This window comes from Ptychodera flava, chromosome 1 (genome assembly GCF_041260155.1).
Source record: "Ptychodera flava strain L36383 chromosome 1, AS_Pfla_20210202, whole genome shotgun sequence".
In the NCBI taxonomy this organism is placed as follows: Eukaryota; Metazoa; Hemichordata; class Enteropneusta; family Ptychoderidae; genus Ptychodera; species Ptychodera flava.
The window spans coordinates 1540617-1562003 of NC_091928.1; the positions used below are offsets into that span (position 1 = coordinate 1540617).

Genomic DNA, 21387 nt, shown 5'->3' on the forward strand with positions numbered 1-21387 from the left:
ACCACCAAATAACACCATTTTAATCTCTGTTTTTCAAAAGCTCCAACGGCAGGAGGGGGGACACCCCCCTCCTGACCTCCCCCCGCGACCGCTAAAGCGGTCGCTTGTGGTGCTTTGCACCACGTCTTCGCCCTCTTCTAAAAAAATCCTGGGGAGAACACTGCTAATGCACAGTTGCATGCATGCATGCACAGTCTATAAATCGTGTCAACGCCGGCCCCATACTGCTAAACTTCTGAACCAATTTTCACAACTTGGAGATCAAAAATGCTGACCCTCATCTCAGAATCCCATTGCAGAAAAAGGTTCAGTATAATAGTCAAGTAGGAAGTGTGTCATTTAAGTTATTAAAATCACTTGACTTTTGCAATTCAGAAGTGTCACTGAAGATATACATGTATGTATAGATCGTCTTTGTAGCTGACAAGAACACGAACTGTCTGGTACCGGCTACCAAATACTGTGAAAAATAGTAAAGAATTAGCTACAAAATCACTATCAGTTTTAAGTTGCAGGTAGAATAAGTCTGTGCCTTTGTATAAAATACTATAAAAATAGTACAAAGTGAGCAACCAGCTGAAAGTTAGTCAAGGAAACCTTAAACGTACGTCATTAGCATCTCATTGTCGGCTACATTGACTGTGTGCCACACGGGCCACTGACAACTCAAAGTAAACACTTTAAGGCAACTTGTTGCCTGTACTCTACAAGCTTGGTTTTCTTAATTTGTCATTAAAAGGCTCTGCTATGCAATGTTTAACATACCATGTGACATCATGGCACTAATATGACATTAAAGCTGCTATGTTTAACATACCATGTGACATCATGGCACTAATATGACATTAACCCTTTTCCTGCCAAGTCGGTGAAAACCCGCTTGAAATTTGGTGTAGCGGGAATCTAAGCACTGGTGACCGTTATTCTACCAACTCGGTGGAAATCGGGCCCTTTTTGGGTACCCCCTTTCCTGCCAAGTCGACGGCACTACGTTTTGCTATCCCCTGTGCGTTTAGGGGTCATCCGAGGACAGGTTTTCTGACAAGGAACGCCTTTTCCCCTCAAAATGGGTTGCAGGGAGTCGATAGACAGGGAAAGGTGCAGAAACCTGTCCGCCAGTCCCCCACATCCGAGGGGGGCTGGGTTTTTTTTACCGCTTTTTAGCGGACTTGGCAGGATAGCATGGTGACGTTTTCTGGCGGAGTTGGACATACTTGGCTGCCTGGCACTATAGAGATTGCTGCCGAACTTGACCAACTCGGCACTGCTAATCTAGAAAGCTACCTCTTGCAAACGACTTGGCAGATGGTGCCGATGGTGCGAGACGAAAGTCACTTATTCAGTTGTGCATGACTGAAAATGAGAACGTATTTTTGACGGGACGGCTCGACTTGTTCCTCGGAAATACCATTACAAACTGGTGTCCGACGTACTAAGCTGGGCTTCAGCTCTGCAAGTTCAAGCCAGGCTACGTCCTTCACCACCTTGGCCGTGCCATTCAATGGACGTAGCTTTGGATTTTTTATTTATTCCATCATCTGAAGTATTGGCTCTGGTTTGCAGGCAAACGTATCCTCTTGCCGACGCATTGGTAACTACGTACGCTGTTTGCGTACGGAGAATTCAAAAGGGGACATGAGGTCAATGATACGGGGATACCGTCTGCACTTAGGAGGGAGTGCTTTTGTTATGCAAACCAGCCAGCAGTTCAATGGCTGCCAGGCAGGTGGACACATCGATGGCTAGAACAATGGAAGCATATTGCATTGTACCCGTGCATCGCAAAAGGGAACTAAAGACTTGGGTGTAGTGACTGGTTATCACTGGTAAGCTGCAGCCCAAGCCATGTCGGTACAAACCCGTACCTGACTGAGGACCACAAGATTAAGTCAGTAATGAACGGTAACACTCTTAAGCCAACTCCCAAACGAGCTGGCTAAACTACATGGAGCTGTGCTTCAATGGCTCAGCCATGCCGTTAATACAACGGCAAAAGCGTAGTTTTTGTGCTACACTGCCAAGTCGTTGAAGGTACGTATTCAATTGACCCTACCCTGGGGAAACAGGACAGGTTTGCCGGTGCTGCTGCACCCCTAGCATGACCCCCAGGGTCTCTGACTAACAGACGAGTGAGGTGATGTTTGTGCTTAGCGGACGTGCGTAATACTGAAGGAGTTTATTTCCGAAAAAATAAACATGAAACGGCAATAAAATGACGCACTTCCAGGGGCAAACAAAGCCGGTGACCTCAAATTTTTTCTGCAGTAACCCTTGAGCTCCTTCCCCTGTCTACGGGCATGTAGAAATTATCGAAGTCTAACACGTATAAGTACGGCTAAAACTACCCTGAAAATGGGCGATTTCTGCCAAAATGCCTGGCAGGATAGCGTGCAGGAGAGCCAATCCTTTGCAGACACATATTATGGGGCCGTTTTCTACTGACTTGGCTGGATAACGGACACAGACGCTCGGCAGGAAAAGGGTTAAAGCTGCAGAATAGCTAGCAAAGCCCACATGATTAATTTCTTTTGTGGTGAACAGCGTACACTGCGGTCAATTTCTGTCATAGTTATGTAACATGCAAACATTTCATGGTTTTGATATATTAAAAGTACAAATCAAGGAATGTTCTTTTTGTGTGCATAATATAATATTTTCTTTGTATTTAATTCAGCTGAGTACCACGTCAAAACACCAAGTAATTTCAAGAGAAAATGATAAAAATTTCAGGTACAAATTCTGATGATGAAGAAGACTAGACAACTGACTGTACTTGAACATGTAAAGGGGAAAATGTAGATTTATATGAAAACGAACACTACTTACTCAATGCTTTCAAAAGTTGTCAACATCTTGTGAGCATTGCTTGTTGGTGCAGTACATATTGCTGCTTGGTTTGGAGCACAGTCTGCTGTGTTGTAAACTACCAAAGCATAGAGTGTACCTCCAAACTGAAAATCAAATCAAAATAACATCAATTTTTACAATCACGTATACTCTATGACTTGCAATTTTTAGTAAGGTAAATTGATGTGTCAACTTTCTCAAGAATGACATAAAACAAGAGAATATTTTCATTTAATGACACAATTGTTTGTCACAGAATCCAGACAAAAAAACACAGGGTTCAGATGTACAAGGGTATGGGCTGGAACACCCTTCTGTTTTCCAACAATCTATTCATATGTTGATCTACAAAAGAATACATTTTCACAAGAAGATAATATTCAAATTGTGTATTGTAATGAAACTTAGCTACCTTACTAACTTTCCACTCTGTTGAGAACACTGATGTATATCATATAAGACTGACAAAATCTACCGTACATGTACCAGGGTACATAAAATTATTGTGCAATATCTTATCATGTACACCATATTGGCCATATTGGATCGTATCACAAAACAAATCAATGTGCATATGTATGACATACATGCAGGTCAATGTCCTAGTACCAACTTTGAATAATCGGTTGAGATATGCCTGAGTTATGGCTTTGTACATGAAAAAATCATAACAAAATGGCCGCACAGCAGCCATATTGGATCGTATCACAAAACAAATTAACGTGCATATGTATGACATTGGTCAATTTCCTTGTAAAAACTTTGAATAAATTTGCTTGATACATGTCTGAGTAATGGCTCTGTACATAAAAAATACCGTCAAGGACACTATGTGCTCACATTCGGTTTGAATTGGTCCATTCGAGAAATATTTAAACCAGGAAAAACAGGAATGACAAAAGCAAATAAGTCTCTAACTTAGGTACTGGAGGTCATCTTTAGGAACATGCATATCAACTTCTATAGCAATGGGAGCAAATGTCAACAACAAAAAACAGAGAAGGCTTGATAAAAAGAAAAGGTGGGAGTGGGCAAAAAATGCACAAGGGATCTTGTAAAAAAGTAATGCTACATCATCAATCTTCTAGACCCTACCCCTCTGAATATCAAATTTTCCACCCCTTGGTATTACATAAGACCAAATGACAGGAAGTACATTTACAACCCTGGAGATTTTTTAATTAATGCCATGAGTGTTATCATTCTAATGTAAACAGCACTTAAGGTAGTTAAAGATAGTGAAATGCCTTCCACTGTTGGCGGTGATTACAACATCTGGAATTATCCTGGATCCAAATTTCTCATCAGTTCTTGTATGTCTTACATACAAAAGTTGCAAAAATTGGTCCAAAATGAAAAAAATCACTTCAGCTTTGTTTTCTGGATCAAATTTTCCTACAAATTGATACCAAATATGACAAAATTATGTTCACAGCCTTCAAAATTGTCTCACAACATATCCTGAGTTGATGTAGGTCATTTAAGGTCACAAACTGAGAAAATTACCTAAAATAAACGAATTTTGGGGTTTCCCAACACTTTGAGCAGAAAATTTATCTAATAACATCTTTCGGGACTTTATACCAAATTACAAAGCTATCAAACAAGGGACTTTATACCAAATTACAAAGCTATCAAACAAGTAATTTTGAGATAAAGTTTTCTTGACCAAAAATGACAATATTGTCTTAAAAATACAAATTTTTATATTTCAGGACAATTTTCACATATCTAACTATTGTCATCTCTGTATGTCTGCGTACCAAATATGAAAGCTGTCTGTCCAGGGATTTTAAAAAGGAAATACTGTTTAAGATTTTTTGACCAAAAATGACAAAATTGCTTAAAAATAGTAATTTTCCCAATTTTGTCATAATTTCAACAAATTAGAAGAGTAACACCCTTGTAAAGAGACAACCCAAATTTCAGAGCGATTGGGTTGGCGGTTTCAGAGAAGAAGAATTTTTACTGAAAATGAGAAAAATCACCAAAAAATTCAGCAAAAGTACAAAATTAAGGATATCTTCACAATATTCATAAAACTGTATAAGGTTCACCTAAGGTACTTGCACACAAATTTTCAAAGCAATCAAAAAAGCAGTTCATGAGTTATTTATTCTTAACCATTTTCACATTATGTAAGCTCATTTGCATAATTTTGGCAATGCAGACTTCATTTGAACAAAATCCCCTCTATAGCCCAGGATGCATCCACACACCAAATACCAAGCTGAAACGTGCAGCGGTTTGCCTGTTTTTGATGTTGACGGACATACTGTACGTACATACATACATACATACATACATACATACATACATACATACATACACACATACATACAGACGCCATCGACTTCAGCCTATACGATAAACTCACATTGGTATAACCAAATGTGAGCTAAAAAATCGTAATAAAATGGCCGCACAGCAGCCATATTGGATCGTATCACAAAACAAATTAACGTGCATAAGAGTACTGTATTTTCACCATCAATATATTAGTATAATATAATTTAGAATAATTTAGGAAATTTAATCAACAGTTGTTAATAATTCAGTTCAATGATAAACTATCCTGTTTTCCATGAAAGATCTTTTCATGTATTGAGTTTGTCAAATATTAAATTCATCTTTTCAAGCTTCAATAAATGCCAATAAAAAAATATTCAGCTTGGATCATTCAAAAAGTAAATCATTTTATTACTATCCAGTCGCTATTTAGAAGAGAAATAAATCTAAAGGACTAAATTCAGTATTTAAGGAAAACTTCTTCAACAGCTCACAAACTCTTGCAAAATGCAGACAACTACCGGTATCTGGCTTTATTTCAAAAGGAGTGTCTATAGCAAAAATATGCTACGAACAGTGCTCTACCTTAACAACTCTGTTTACGATGGTATGTTTCTAAAGTTTGTGTCTACACTGGAATTTGACTCATACTTTAAACTGACCTTTGCTCCAAAGTCACTCTGATCAACCACTGTTCCACCATTGAAGTGTCTGTTATCAAAACAAAAACAAGAATGCTATTTTTTAGAAACACTGCATACAAACAATTCTGATAAACAACAGCAAATTAAAACATTTACAAAGATGAACAATGATAGAACAGCATTCATAATTTATGAGTATAACAGCACTGTTGCTGGAATGTTGACGTGACTATTCCCAGTACTCCAAGGATATACATGTACATGTATACGGTACGTACAAAATAATTTGATATATTGATTTCAACTTTTGTCTAAGACTACGCACACTTGTAGATTGCAGAAAAACCATGATAATGCAAATAGTCCACTCAACTGAAAAATATGAACACTTTTACCAAAACCATGACAATGACATGGTATACTCAGATTCAGAATATCAAAACTTTTACTAAAACATTCAAAGATGACAAAATATGGCTGTTAACAACGAGTATAACATCCAGAAGATAAAGTTCTACTACTGTCAGTACTGAGTGTTATGGTAGGTAGAGCAAGCGTTTCATTTGCCAACATGTAACATAAATGTTACAGTTTATGCATTTGCCAGATATGAAAGTGTTAATTGTAATCCCTGATGGATAAGCAGGTATCAATTGCTACCCTTGTAGTGTACAGTGTACGGGGGAGGTGCAGTTTGCCATCCCAAGGTATAGATATATTTACCACCCCACAGAGGTCTCATTCGTTACCCTCAAAATGTGGGTATCACCTGCCCAGGTACATGTATTCATGTGTATGATTTAGGTGTTATTTGCCTTTCGCATAATATCATTATTTTACATTCGCATGGCCAAGGAGCAAAATTTAAATCACGGACAGTGAAACTGCATTTATATAAAGTGTATACATGAACAACTTACTCGATAAGAAATCAGAACGTATCTTGAAATGTCAGCACAAAAACAAATTTTACTTGCTGAACTACACTGGCAATCCCACTCAGAATATGAACCGACTACACATACCAACACTTCTGCCACCTGGGTACCACCGAACATTATATGTATGTACCGGTACATGTATGAAGCAAGGATTCCTCAGTGGTTCAATTATCATATAGAGTGTAAAAGTCAGAGTCACAACTCAATTACTTTGTCACTCCAGTCAATCCTGAAGTACCAATCACTCTGCGGAACTGTATCAAGCGCTTTCTTAACTAACACACACATACATGGTAGATACATGTATATATGGATACCTATAAGGTATTACAGCGGATGTCTGGATACCTACATCATTACATGTAGGTATCACAGCTGATGTCAATTTATCAAAGGTACTGGTTTGACAGGTATCTGTCACACAGTACATGTACAATGTATGATGTATGTATCCATGACAACTATGTACACAAAGAGTATATTGATGGAGCCTCTTATACTGCCATATATATTCCGTGTTAAAACATCCCATTTTCCAATGGGTTTCCATTGAAACTTGACATGCTATTCAACCCACTATCATGACAGAAACTTATATAGAAATATATCAAAATATGGCAACAAATGATGACATGGATAAAGTACAGCTGACTCTCACAATGCACAAACTGAATCAACTGACAATCAACTGACAGTAATGTCATCTCTTTAACTTCTTGCCTCCCACTATACACTGCTTCTAAAATGTACATTGTATCTGACAGTCATCTGGAAGGAACCCGGAACTGTTTGGTAACATTAGGATTATGATAAAATACCCACCTGGAGACAAACACTTTGGTTTGAACAACCATTTGGTTGACAGCAATTGCTTCTCATGAAACTTTTCATACAAAATCATTGAAAAGTGTGTGTAAAGCATGTCAGATTTCTAAGCTAAGCGCCCTCATAGATCATTGACATATTTATAATGATATCAATGTTTGTTATTGTGATATTTATACCCATATTAACATTGAAACATGAAACATTGCAGTTAGCATTACTTTGTTCAGACTAATTAGCAAATCCATCCTCTTTGGCAAATCCATCCTTTTAAGTCTTGGAATATAGTAATCTGATTGAGTTATAGATGTCTTGTGTTTAAATTTTGTGTCAAATGTTGTGTTATAAAGATAGATCATGCTCAGTTGTCGGCCTTGGGTAGTAGCTATGACCAAACCATGCAGTGAAACAAAAATTTGTAAACAACAAAAATATTGAGCATACATGTATTGCTTTTCATGCCGATTGGTGCAATTTGTAGGTATATGTAGGCTTGTAAAAGGAAGATTATAACGATCACAGGTTGTCTCATGATCACCTGTCAGGGCAACAAACTCTCCGGGGCAATGATCACAATTGTGCCAATATGCGATAATCACAACCTTACAATGAAGCATCAACATTTCTGGAATGCTAGAGTCTGGCACAGAAACACAGAGGTCTTGCATATTTTGCTTCAATGAGTTTCAATATTTTTCCAATTGTCAGTTATCGATATTACCACTGCAAAATGTTACTTTTTGGTGAGATCACAAAATAATTGTTCAGAAAAAAAAATTAACCCTGTACAATTTTGGTCATATAAAGACCAATTTCTGAAGTGCACTCTATTCCTGATTCTCAATCCCAATCCTTTGGATTCAGTCACCAATTTCTTTCACATACACTAAAGGTGTTGAATGGTTGGAACAAATTTGTGTAGGCAGCTACCGGTATAAAGCAAAACTAGGAATCCTGGGTCCAGCTTTAACAGTTGTGTCTGAGTCAGCCAACATAACAGACAATGATTACAATTTACAGTTTCATGTGACAAAACATGAAAATAACATACAACTCTTGGTGAATTTTCATATACACTGAGATATTTGTCGTACAATATGAAAGACTTGATAACATACTGGTACATACATAGTGGTACATGTTATCCAAATGTAAAATGATGCATAGCATATAATAACTACAACACAATGGGATTTCACAAACCAGAGATCTACCATGCAATGGATATCACACAGTGATGCCATGTCAAGTATTTGCTCACTAGGTTATTGACCCCTGGTTTCTGTGCTCTTATCCAGCCATGTTTGCCTATAATGTACACACACAGTAAACCATTTGTCTCTTACTAATCTCTTGATAACGTTACTGTATCTTGACTTGGCATGGCGGTGAAAAATCTTTGACATACATATATCATGAATAACATCACCTTCCATTCATTTTATGTTTCTGACAACAAGTTGTTGTAAAGGGCAATACACTACAGTAGTCTTGGTTGATTTTTCCATACTTGTACATGGTATTGGTGAGACTATTTGCTATACTCTTTCTGACTAATACATTGACGTCATAGCATGCCACCTATACAACATGAATACACTTCACTGTCATGCATTTTTCTACTTTCACTTTTAATTTTGGTCTGAGAGAAAACAACCATTACTTCCTTGAATCACTGGCATGATGCAACTGACATCACAATGTAAATAAATTTCTTTAGCAATAGATACTGATAGTGTACAGTGAAGTACCAGTTATTTGAATGGCAATAGGTACAGTACAGTATTAAAAGTACAAATTATTTGAACACTGATTAAGATTACAAAATAGATACTGATAGTGTACAGTGAAGTACCAGTTATTTGAATGGCAATAGGTACAGTACAGTATTACAGTAAAAGTACAAATTATTTGAACACTGATTAAGATTACAAAATGTGGATCTCACTTGTTGTTCTAATAACAAGTCATCATTGATGACACAGTCCCCGCTTGTCCATTTTGTTATAATCTTTGGTGTCTAGGTAGCTGTGGTCTAGGTAGCTGTGGAATGACATTGATGCAATGGGTGCATCAGGCCTTTGACTTGCATAATAAAGTAATCTGAGGAACGTTTAATAAATGACTCATCTCTGCCGGTAATGACCACTCAAGGAACTTTTGATAACATCACACATAACGATGCCCTTACTGCCTCCAGTGTCATGATGGCACATACTATACACATGGTTTGGTGGAATTTTCGAAATGGTATGGGATCGGGTATGTTGTTGTAATCAGCCATTTCGGATCATATAATGAAACAAATTAATGTGCACAAGAATGCACCCATAGTATTTTATCTTCGTATCACGTTTGAACAAAATCAGTCCATTGAGGGACAGTGACCTACAGTATGTTTATGTTTCAAAGACAAACAAAATCACACCAAAATTTATATCAAATGGCTGTCTATTGACCGTATAGATCATAGCACAAAATTAGTATACATGCATATGTATGCCATAGTACTTTATCTTTGTACCAAGTCTCAACAACATTGGTTACAGAATATTTGCATATGATTAAGCCTCAAAGACATGAAAAAATCCAAAAATGACCATCTGACAGCGATATTGGAAAAAAATGACAATCTGGCAGCCATATTCGAACATGTCACAAAGTAAATTGACATGTATATGTATGCCATAGTGCTTGATCTTTGTGCCAAGTTTGGACAACATGGGTGTAATGACCTTTGAATTACGATTCAAAGACATGCAAAATTCCAACAAAATGGCAGTTCTGCAGCCATCTTGGATCCTATCGCAAGCTTAATTGATACATGCATATGTATGCCATAGTGCTTTGCCTTTGTGCCAAGTTTGAACCAAATCGGTTCAAGGATGTTTGAGTTATGGTTCAAAGACATGAAAAAAATCGCAAAAAAATGGCCGCCTGTCGGCCATATTGGATCATATCACGAAATAAATTGGTGTTCATATGAAGGGCATAATGTTTTGCTTTTGTGTCAAATTTGAACAGAATCGGTTCAAGGATGTCTGAGTTATGGTTCAAAGACATGAAAAATCGCAACAAAATGGCCGCCTCACGCCCATATTGGATCATATCGCAATATAATTCAACATGAATATGTAGGCCATAGTGTACGCCTTTGTGTCAAGTTTGAACAGAATCGGTTTAAGGATCTTTGAGTTATGGTTCAAAGACATGAAAAAATCGCAAAAAAATGGCGGCCTGTCGGCCATATTGGATCATATCACGAAATAAATTGGTGTTCATATGAAGGGCATAATGTTTTGCTTTTGTGGCAAGTTTGAACAGAATCTGTTCAAGGATGTCTGAGTTATGGTCCAAAGACATGAAAAATCGCAACAAAATGGCTGCCACGCGCCCATATTGAAACATATCGCGAAATAATTTGACATGGATATGAAAGCCATAGTGTTATGCCTTTGTGCCAAGTTTGAGCAGAATGTGCTCAAGGATGTCTGAGTTATGGTCCAAAGACATGAAAAATCGCAACAAAATGGCTGCCACGCGCCCATATTGAACCATATCGCGAAATAATTTGACATGGATATGAAAGCCATAGTGTTATGCCTTTGTGCCAAGTTTGAGCAGAATGTGCTCAAGGATGTCTGAGTTATGGTCCAAAGACATGAAAAATCGCAATAAAATGGCCGCCTGTCGGCCATATTGGATCGTATCACAAAATACAGCGTTTTCGTTAACGCAAAATCGTGCGTATTTTACGCAAAATTGTTCGGAAATACGCAAAAAAAATAATGACTGCGTAAACTTATACGCATTGAGAAATGCTGCCCCATGACACGGACGTACTTGGCCTGCACTACATTGCTTGAACGTGGTTCAATGCGGGACAAAAATAGAACACATGCACCTGCTTTGAAGTGACATTTATCATGATATTGCAACATTTTAGACTTTAGCAGATCGCAACTCTTTATGCAACATTGTATTTCATCATCACAAAGCATCATGTCAATCAGTTCTGTAAAGACAATAACACTACAGAATTTGATGCAAAAAATTCGAGAATCAATCGAGTCTACGTTGTTGGTAACACATTACGTCATTACGTTGCGTGTTTGGTGGAAAGTGTTTACGGGTGACGATTTAGACTCTGTCGGGTTGCATTCTTGAGAGGTCCCGCTGGACTTTGATCAGTATCTGCTTTTTGTTGGCCCTTTGAAAACAGTAATTCCATAGTCAGAAATTATTTTCTTTGAACATGAAGTCATATAGGCTGCTCATCGACCATGGATGCATTACGGCATTGCCAGCGTTCAGCTATGTATATCTTGAAGCCCCCCAGGTTATTGTTTTTTTGTTAACAGAGCATGCGCATTACAGGAAAAAACCCCAAGTTCTACAGAACAGACTGCCCAACTCACTTCAGATACCGATTCCTACCGTATGCATTTTTTATACATTTTACGCATATAAAAACTCAGTTGCGTAAAATCGTACGCAAGTTTTGAAATTGTAACGGAAACGCTGAAAATAAATCGACGTGCATCTGTAGGTCATAGTGCTATGCCTTTGTGCCAAGTTTGAACAAAATTAGTTCATCAGTGTCTGAGAAACTGTTGATGACGGACGGACGGACGGACGGACAGACGGACGGATGGACAGACGGACACACGGACGGGACCCAATCTATAAGTCCCCGCCGGACTTCGTCCGCGGGGACTAATAAAGGATTAAATGTACATAAATGATATCCACTGCTTTATTCTTCAATCAAATGCCACTGCCACCAAATATCTTTGTTTTCTACACATACAAACTTGATTTAATTCCCTATGTAATTTTCCATTCATGTACTTGTTTATTGAGTTCAAATGATAAATTGTCAGTAATCAGACAAAGCTACCCTAAATCTGCCTAAGACAATAACATGCTTCAGCATCTTTATTATCACTGATGTTCTCTTAGTAGTGACTTTATAATTGTAGAAAAAACACACCCAAAACACTGGGACATTGATAAAGCATAAAGTAGACACCATGTTACAAACCTGAATTTAACACTGAGTCATTAAAATAAATTGGTTCACACACATATGACACACACGTCAAAGTGTTCTCCATAGCTCCAGCTTACCAACAATAAGTGATTTTAGTGTATCAATGCTGATTTGTAAGTCTCATTGCATCATAAATCTTCTCTTGCAATGAACCATGGTGATTTAATGCTACTATCAGTAATGAAACAAATCGACATGCATCTGTATGGGGTAGGGTACTATCCTTGTGCAAAGTTTGAAAGAAATTGACCAGGGCATGTCTGCGTGAACGGACGGACGGACGGATGGACGGACATGACCCAATCTATAAGTCCCCCCGGACGACTAATATACACATTTACACAGTGATTTTAGCCAAAGAAAAAATCTTAAATTGCATGTTCAGGCCCCCAAAATGGATTATTTCTATAGAGTAGTTCCTCTGAAACTTAAAATGATGATACAAAACTTCCTCAAGTAATGAGGTGTCACAAGTGACCACAAAAGTTTTTAAGCCATGAACATAAATCTGTATCTTTCTACGTAATGTTTTCATCAGTGGTTCAGGATGTTCCTACTTAAATTTGTAAATCTCAAATGTCCCATGGACCTGGTAATGTATTATCTTGAATGGAAATGATTATTGGACCAGTTTAATGTCATAGTAACATCGTAGACTTTTATGTCAGCATTTAGAGTCACTTTTTCAGGTTTAAGATTTTAGAAAAATCAGAGAAAAAAATAAGGCAAAGAAAATAAAAAGTTTATTTCTCATCCTCGCACGCGTCAATTCAGACCCACCGCGTCAACCTTTTTTCTGCTCATGAGGATAAAATGAAAAAAATTAACGCAAAAATATGCGACAATAGTGCATATCACAGAGCTGTCAAAAACTGAACTGTAAACAAAATAACTGACACTAATATTCCATTCATAACTGTACACATATATCACTGTTATATTAAACTGTCAAAACTGTGCATTGCTGCACTAAAAGTCAAACCGCAGAACTGTTGCTATGCAAAAATACTAACCCTTTTCCTGCCAAGTCGGTGAAAATCCGCTCGGAATTCCGTGTAGCTAGAATCTGAGCAGCCATGGCCGTTATCCTGCCCAGGCGGTGGAAATCGGGCTACATGTACTTATCAGTACCCCCTTTCCTGCCTAGTCGACGGCACTACGTGTAGCCAACCCTTGCTCACGCTAGGGGTCGTTCCAGGACAGGTTTCGGGCGAGGAACGGCGTTTGCTCTCGAAATGGGTTCACAGGGAGTCGATAGACAGGGAAAGGTGCAGAAACCTGTCCGCCAGTCCCCCACACCCGAGGGGAGCTGGGGTTTTTTTACCGCTTTTTAGCGGACTTGGCAGGATAGCATGGTGATGTTTTCTGGCGGAGTTGGACTTACTTGGCTGCCTGGCACTATAGAGATTGCTGCCGAACTTGACCAACTCAGCTATGCTAATCTAGAAGGCTACCTCTTGAAAACGGCTTGGCAGATGGTGCTGATGGTGCGAGACGAAAGTCACTTATTCAGTTGTGAGTGACTGAAAATGAGAATGTATTTTTGACGGGACGGCTCGACTTGTTCCTCAGATGGAACGGATATGAACGACTAAGAAATACCATTGCAAACTGGTGTCCGACGTATTAAGCTGGGCTTCAGCTCTGCAAGTTCAAGCCAGGCAACGTCCTTCACCGGCTTGGCCGTGCCATTTCAATTGACGTTGCTTTGGATTTTTTATTTATTCCATCGTCCGAAGTATTGGCTCTGGTTTGCAGGCAAATGTGTCCTCTTGCCGACGCATTCGTAACTACGTATGCTGTTTGTGTACGGAGAATTCAAAACGGGACATGAGGTCAATGCTACGGGGATATCGCCTGCACTTAGCAGGGACTGCCTTTGTTATGCAAACCAGCTAGCTGTAGAATGGCCGCCAGGCATGTGGTGATGTCGATGGCTAGAACAATAGAAGCATATTGCGTTGTACCGTGCATCGCAAAAATGAGACTGACGACTTGGGTGTAGTGACTGTTTATCATTGGTTAGCTGCAGCCCAAGCCATGACGGTACAAACCCGTACCTGACTGAGGACTGCTCGATTAAGGTGGCAATGAACAGTAACACTCGTAAGCCAACTCCAAAACGAGCTGGCTAAACTACGTGGAAGCTGTGCTTCCATGGCTCAGCCATGCCGTTAATACAACGGCAAAAACGTAGTTTTTGTGCTACACTGCCAAGTCGTTGAAGGTACATACATGTATTCAATTGACCCTACCCTGGGGAAACAGGACAGGTTTGCCGGTGCTGCTGCACCCCTAGCACGACCCCCAGGGTCTCTGACTAACAGACGAGCGAGGTGATGTTTGTGCCTAGAGGACGTGCGCAATACTGAAGGAGTTTATTTCCGAAAAAATAAGCATGAAACGGCAATGAAATGACGCACCCCCTGGGGCAAAAAAACCCGTTGACCTCAATAACCCTTGAGCACCTTCCCCTGTCTGCGGGCATGTAGAAATTATCGAAGTCTAACACGTATAAGTAGGGCTAAAACTACCCTGAAAATGGTCACTTTCTGCCAAAATGCCTGGCAGGATAACGTGCATGAGAGCCAATCCTTTGCAGGCACATATTATGGGGCTGTTTTCTATTGACTTGGCAGGATAACGGACAAGGGCGCTTGGCAGGAAAAGGGCTAAACCAACACTGTTGTACATCTATCTCTGCGTGCATTCCTAAATTGTTTTCATATTTTTGCATGTTCTCCTTAGTTGAAGAATAAAAAAAATTGACAAGGGAAAAACCCACATCACCACATCATTTTTGCACTATGTCTAGGATAAGAAACAAACTCTTTATTTTTCTTGGCCTAAGGGTCAAATAGTAAAGTGACAAAAACAGAAATTTGAATGGAAAAGAAATTCGGGTTGAATTTTATAAACACAAGCAGAAAAATCTATTGATTAAGTTTGTGCGTTCACCATTCATTGATTAAAGAGCACTACGAATCATATCTATAGACACTGCAGTTTAAGGAATTTAGCTATTTTCAGCTGTGGTATAATGGTATAGAAGTTGGTTGTTAGCTACAATGTATATCATATCATTAGTCATGCTATCTGTTGTATTTCATATACATTAATTGTGCCACGTTGACTTACTTTATTAGCTATGTAACACAAACTAACCCTACTCACATCAAAACAAGGATTGTAAATTAAACCTTTCTTTGTCATTTTGTACATTCACAACATGTGAACTATGTAAAGACATAAAATATACTTCCTCTTTGGTCACAATCTTCCCTAGCTCAGTCTGACAAATACTAAGCGAACTGACAAGGAGAGGGTATTTTATATTAATGTTGTTTAATTGATAATGTATTATTAATTGAAGACAATAGCTTTTTGGCTAAGAATATTTCAAAATAATCTTGACTTGTATTTACCCGACAGAAATGTCATGAGATTTACACAAATTAACAAACTGTTAATAGTGTAATGTGAATCAGCCAGTACACACATGTAGTACTCAATTTACAGCACACCATAGATCAGCAAATACATTAATCAAGTTCCTTCAAGCCAAAGACCCTTCCCAAGGTCATAACCTTTGACCTAAACATGTAAATGTTCTGTGGAACAGAACATATTTTCCTATGATGCATGTACATTGAATGACCACTGACACAAATACTGAAGGCAGTTAAATACTGTATCCAAGTCTTAAATTTCAAAACAACTGATAAACACAATTGAAAGAAAAGCTAAACGCACATGCTACTCTAATGCCTGTTTTGTTGTTTACACTAGGGCAGTCATGAACATAACAATATTAGGAATTTACAAAGAAGTCTTTGGTGACGTACACAGGTTATTTCTATGGCAATATACATAGAACTACTGGTAGCACTGTGCACTACCCAAGTTGTTCAAAAATGCCAAAATACTCTTTATCAATTATAATAAAAAACTATAAGAAGATTCCCAACTGCTAAGAGTGAAAAGAGAAAAGTTTTGACTGCGTAGACCGATAAAATTACAAACGAAAGACTAGTGAAATCTCTGTACTACTAAATAGACTGCTTATCATATCATTAAATTGTAAGTACCACAGGGATCAGTTGTAAATTACTTTGACACTTGTAAGTTAATAGTAGATTAATTATGGAAAGCTTTGCTAAGTTGAATATCATAAAATTGAAAATGAAATTGAAAAATATAAAAAATATGTTATATCCTTGACAAATATAAAAAATATGTTACATCCTTCCTTCCTTAAATACAGAATGAATTCGCAATCACACATAATACAGAATTTCATATGTCTTATTTTTGAAAGGCCACACTGTCAAATTTTGAGAACACAGTCACAACGACACATGAACATCATTATTAAAAAGGAATTTACCCAGCCTTTCTTAGATAATCTAGTCGTTATTTAGTGAAAAATAAACAAAATAGCGTTGGTTTCATTCACTTTCACTTGCATGTATTAGCCCAGTGGCCAAAAGCTGAATGAACGGGAACCGGAAGTGACGTATCTAACTTGTTTTGTTTCCCTCTGACAGACAACTTGTACATTGCTACACTCATTTTCAGTGAAGTGTATCATATCTAACACAGGTAGCGGATAATTTGCATTTTGTAATACACTGTATGTTGATCAACTTCAGGCAGTGTTCAAGCAAAATCCACATGTACACATAGTAGTGTATACATCTGATGTACAAATATTCATCTGCGTATGTTTATGAAAAGATATGCCTTCTTTTTGCACCTAGTACCTGTTCAGTTTCATATTCTCACTGTACCATTACTATGCAATACCAGTACAATGGATTTATTGCAATTACATGACATTTCTTTCTTGTTTTGGATCACCGATGACACGGACTGTTGTTATGGACATGTCTTGATTCAGTCAGTACCACCACTAACCAAAAAACCAAAAGCTCTAAATTTAATTGTAGGTAGAAAAGTACAAATGATGAAAAGCATTACCATGAACATAAAAAGACTAAAGCATCAAGAGTGGGAAATAAATGTACGATTTTAAAGCTAAAAGTCCCATTTACCAAAAACAGATGTACCTTGTACCTGCACAGTCACTGTCAGTTAGTTTACCTTCTGTGAACTATGCTACAATGATATCATAGCCATGTTGGCCTTTCATTACGGTTACCAAATGTATAATTTATGGAATGTGTCAGATTGCAGTGTAACTGAACTATTTATCACATACTGAGATCAGTGTACCCAGTACATGTATATGTGACACAGGAAATGGTCACAAGAAACCATCACCAAGTACATGAAGGAGACATCTGGTTAATTGGGCAGAAGAAAGGCAATTTCACTTTTGAACCATATAGACTATGAGGTATTAACTCCAGTCTTTCCTAATATGAATTGATTTTGTGTATTCAAAAAAGCACAAACAGTCATTCTGTGTTTTCATAAAGCACAAACAGTCTGATTATCAAAAGGGGAATACCAAATACACAGTCACAAGAGTTATTACAAACGACACCTGTAGCAATTATTTCAACACAAAATGATGTGAAATAATTATTGACACTTTCTCTATCCAGTTTTCATAGAAGCCCTTATGATTGGTGTTTACCTTCTGTGCCTATTTGACCAGCCAATGATTCATCATTGCCTCTTTGACTCATGAAAATCATGGTATGTGAATTATTAATTGTATTTGGTAGATTCCAGGCAACTTCAAGACAGTTCTATATTGATTCAAGAAGTTAAATAACTTCAGATTAGAAACCATTCACAGATTTTAAAGATAGACTGAATCAAGTTCAGTATTTATGAACTCAGTTTCATGAGTCATTATAATATAACACACTTCCCACCTGTATGGGTGTGTTATCCATGCTATGCATTAAGAAATAGTCTAAAAATATTGTCTGAAATTTGTTCAACATATGAAACAATTATGGTACTTAATGACTTTCAGAATGCAGTGAGATGGAAAGATAATTAAAGAAAAGGATGTCTTCATCTCAATTATTGGGCAATCGTTCAGCATTTTCTCTATTTTCAACCACTGAAGTATCCTATCAAAGCTATGTCAATTTTTTTGATGAAAAGTTGCAATAAAAGGATGACATTGCCGCTTTCAATTTGTCATCCATTTTAACTGTGACATAATATGAGCAAATTACTTGATGCAAGATTTACATGGTAACATAAATCTATCAACAATGTAAATTCTGTATCTAACTGCACATGACATCCTTGCAACCATGATGACTACTACAACAATACTAAAAGATTCACAATAAATGAATAGCTAAAATACATCTATGAAACCTCCATCATTTCACATCATTTCCAAAGCCAATTTGGAAATGCCACTGTGAAACTTTGACACAGGTAAACCATAATGCCTGAACCATACAGAAAGATCAAAATTCTTAGAATTAGAGCAAAAATTATTTTGGAAACAAACCTTCCTCAATTTGTCACAAGTTCCCATTCTAAGCTACAGAGATTAAAACGTCTGAGCAAAACAAGTTTTTTTTTAAATTAGCAATATTTATTTAGTGATGGTCTTTGATTGATAGACAGCTATATATATCAAAATAATACATGTTTATAAAGTTACTTGCTTTAACATTTGATAAAATTTGAATCAGAGAACAGAATTACTACATCAATTTCAAATGAACTCTTGCATATATTTGCAGTGTTAGCACACTACATAAGCTGTAAAGAATTGTTGATTTGAATTGGAGGTAAAAGGAAAACTTTCCATCAATGTCAGTCAGTGGGCAATTCAGAACACTTCTGTCGAGAGTCACCATTGTTATCAACACAAATGAAAAGCTAAAAATTTGGGTTTAAATTCCCTGGCAAACACATGGATGAGAGCTTACTCGCATATACACAAGATTATTACATGGCTTTCAGGATTCTGAATTCCAGCCACATGCTATTCAACTGGACAACATAAAATTTGTTGAATTGTAAACCCAACCGAAAGGGTGCCTCCGTCAACACCACAGAATAGAAACTCACTCAAGCGGAAGTCCATATTTACAAGAAGGAAAATTACAAACATGTGGCACACTTTTGTGGAGTGAGATACCATTTTAAGGCGGGAAGTTAGCTTTATTTGAGATGAGCCTTCACAAAATTATATTTAAAAGGACCTTGTGGTCAAATTAAGATCATGTTACATCGATACTGGTCACAAGACTGAGCTCCTAGCTCTACTTCAATATGCATAAGTGCCGAGTATTTACGTGTGAAAAGAGTGATGCTGATGAAATTGAAAGTTTGAACACAAAACTAGAATTCTGGACGAAAACGCCTACACTGTAGGCTACGATATGATATGGTTCACAGTATATAGTACTATGTACATTTTCATGTTAATGCATCAAATAAAATGTTCTAGATACATGCAGGGGTTTTCGTACTAAATATATAATTAGAAATGTTATTTGAAATACACTGTACACGAGTGTCATAAGTATTATTAACAATTGGGCATTCGGGTTTTCAAACAGCTGCCTACTACATGGAAATCGTTTCTGAGTTTCCATGGAAATTGGTCTGGTGTAATTTTTAGTCGATGTCAAGACGGGATAATGTTACGGACTGGTACTGGGTGATCTGATAGCAGTAAGACAATCGCTGATAAAAGACTTGACGCGACAGGTGCCCACACTCCTTCCATGTGTTACTATACAATACAGTACCACATTCAAAACAGTTTGGTCAAATTTACTGTGACTTGCGCCGATGATACTGAATAGCATAGGTTGAAGCTGAAGAAAGAATTGTATCGCACGCCAAGAAATTCCAACAGGAGAAAAGAATGTGATGAGCTAAATCAAATGATTGCACGTGTTCAATCGCCAGTCAAATGAAACGATTACAAATGAAAATCGGTATTCCACAAGTAAAAACAACACGCTTAGTCACAATCGCATAATTTACTGTTTACGACCGGCGTTAAAAACTCCAATAACGGCAAACAAGTATGATGATTTGAATAAAGGTTAAACGTTTGTTATACTTACTCTAAAGTTGGGATAATATAGGATGTTTTCAACTGGTCTATGTATGCGTGTAGGTTGGCAGTCCCCTCGATTACGAACACAACATCGGCACACGCTGAAGCTGAACCTGAGTCCGCAACCACCATTTTTCAAAAATTTTCAAGCTAGCTTATCAATAGATATGAAAACGTTTAAAGTTAGTCTCTGATCAGATCATCACAGTACGAAGAAAAACATTCGAAAAAGAATTTGTAATCAGGAAAACAGTCGAGAGTTCGGGGGACATCCCCTCAACTCTCCGAATAGGCGGATTACTATATGTGTACTGTATTGCGAGTGAGGCATCTTGCGGAAATACGAAAGCTGATATCGGCTGTTGTTTTTAGTGTTGCCATACCATCTGCGCTTTGATCACATCGGCTATGTTATTGGCCTAAATCGGGAACCAGTCCTTCCAGTGCCCAGTTTTCGTTATTCATGGGAAAAACGTATTTTTGGAAGACTACGTGTAGGTTCGAGAGTGCGGTTTGGGCGATACTGAAAAGAAGATAGAGGTATTCGATATATTAGTGGGGAGGAACTCAAGTAGATCGGACAGCATAGGCGGAGACAAACCATGTTGATGTAATGCGCCTCAACACTCCTATCAAATGTCAATGAAATTGACAACTGTTCTTTGTGCGTGTGCCTGAGATCTTTAAACGTGAGTGATATTACACAACACAGCCTATGTAATTTATTAAAAGTTCGTTTGAAACCTGTTTATGGCAATATCCTGACCACCT

At 37.7% G+C, this 21387-nt stretch overlaps 1 protein-coding gene across 6 annotated transcripts in view; it reads right to left on the bottom strand.

The window, feature by feature from the left end:
* Window positions 1-20970, bottom strand: part of LOC139152027 (mediator of RNA polymerase II transcription subunit 25-like) — a 69782-nt gene extending 48812 nt beyond the window's left edge. For 2 of the 6 annotated variants that reach the window (XM_070678509.1, XM_070675425.1), the window contains exons 1-3: window positions 20624-20958; window positions 5799-5847; window positions 2827-2951 (exon numbers count right to left, since the gene is read on the bottom strand). In XM_070678509.1, coding sequence (XP_070534610.1) covers window positions 2827-2951; window positions 5799-5847; window positions 20624-20748 — 299 coding nt within the window. In that variant the 5' untranslated portion in view covers window positions 20749-20958. Of the gene's footprint in view, window positions 1-2826; window positions 2952-5798; window positions 5848-20623 lie in introns of all 6 variants that reach the window. The other 4 variants (XM_070676196.1, XM_070676923.1, XM_070725469.1 and 1 more) reach the window with 3 other exon arrangements.
* Between the last annotated feature and the right edge of the window lie 417 nt (window positions 20971-21387).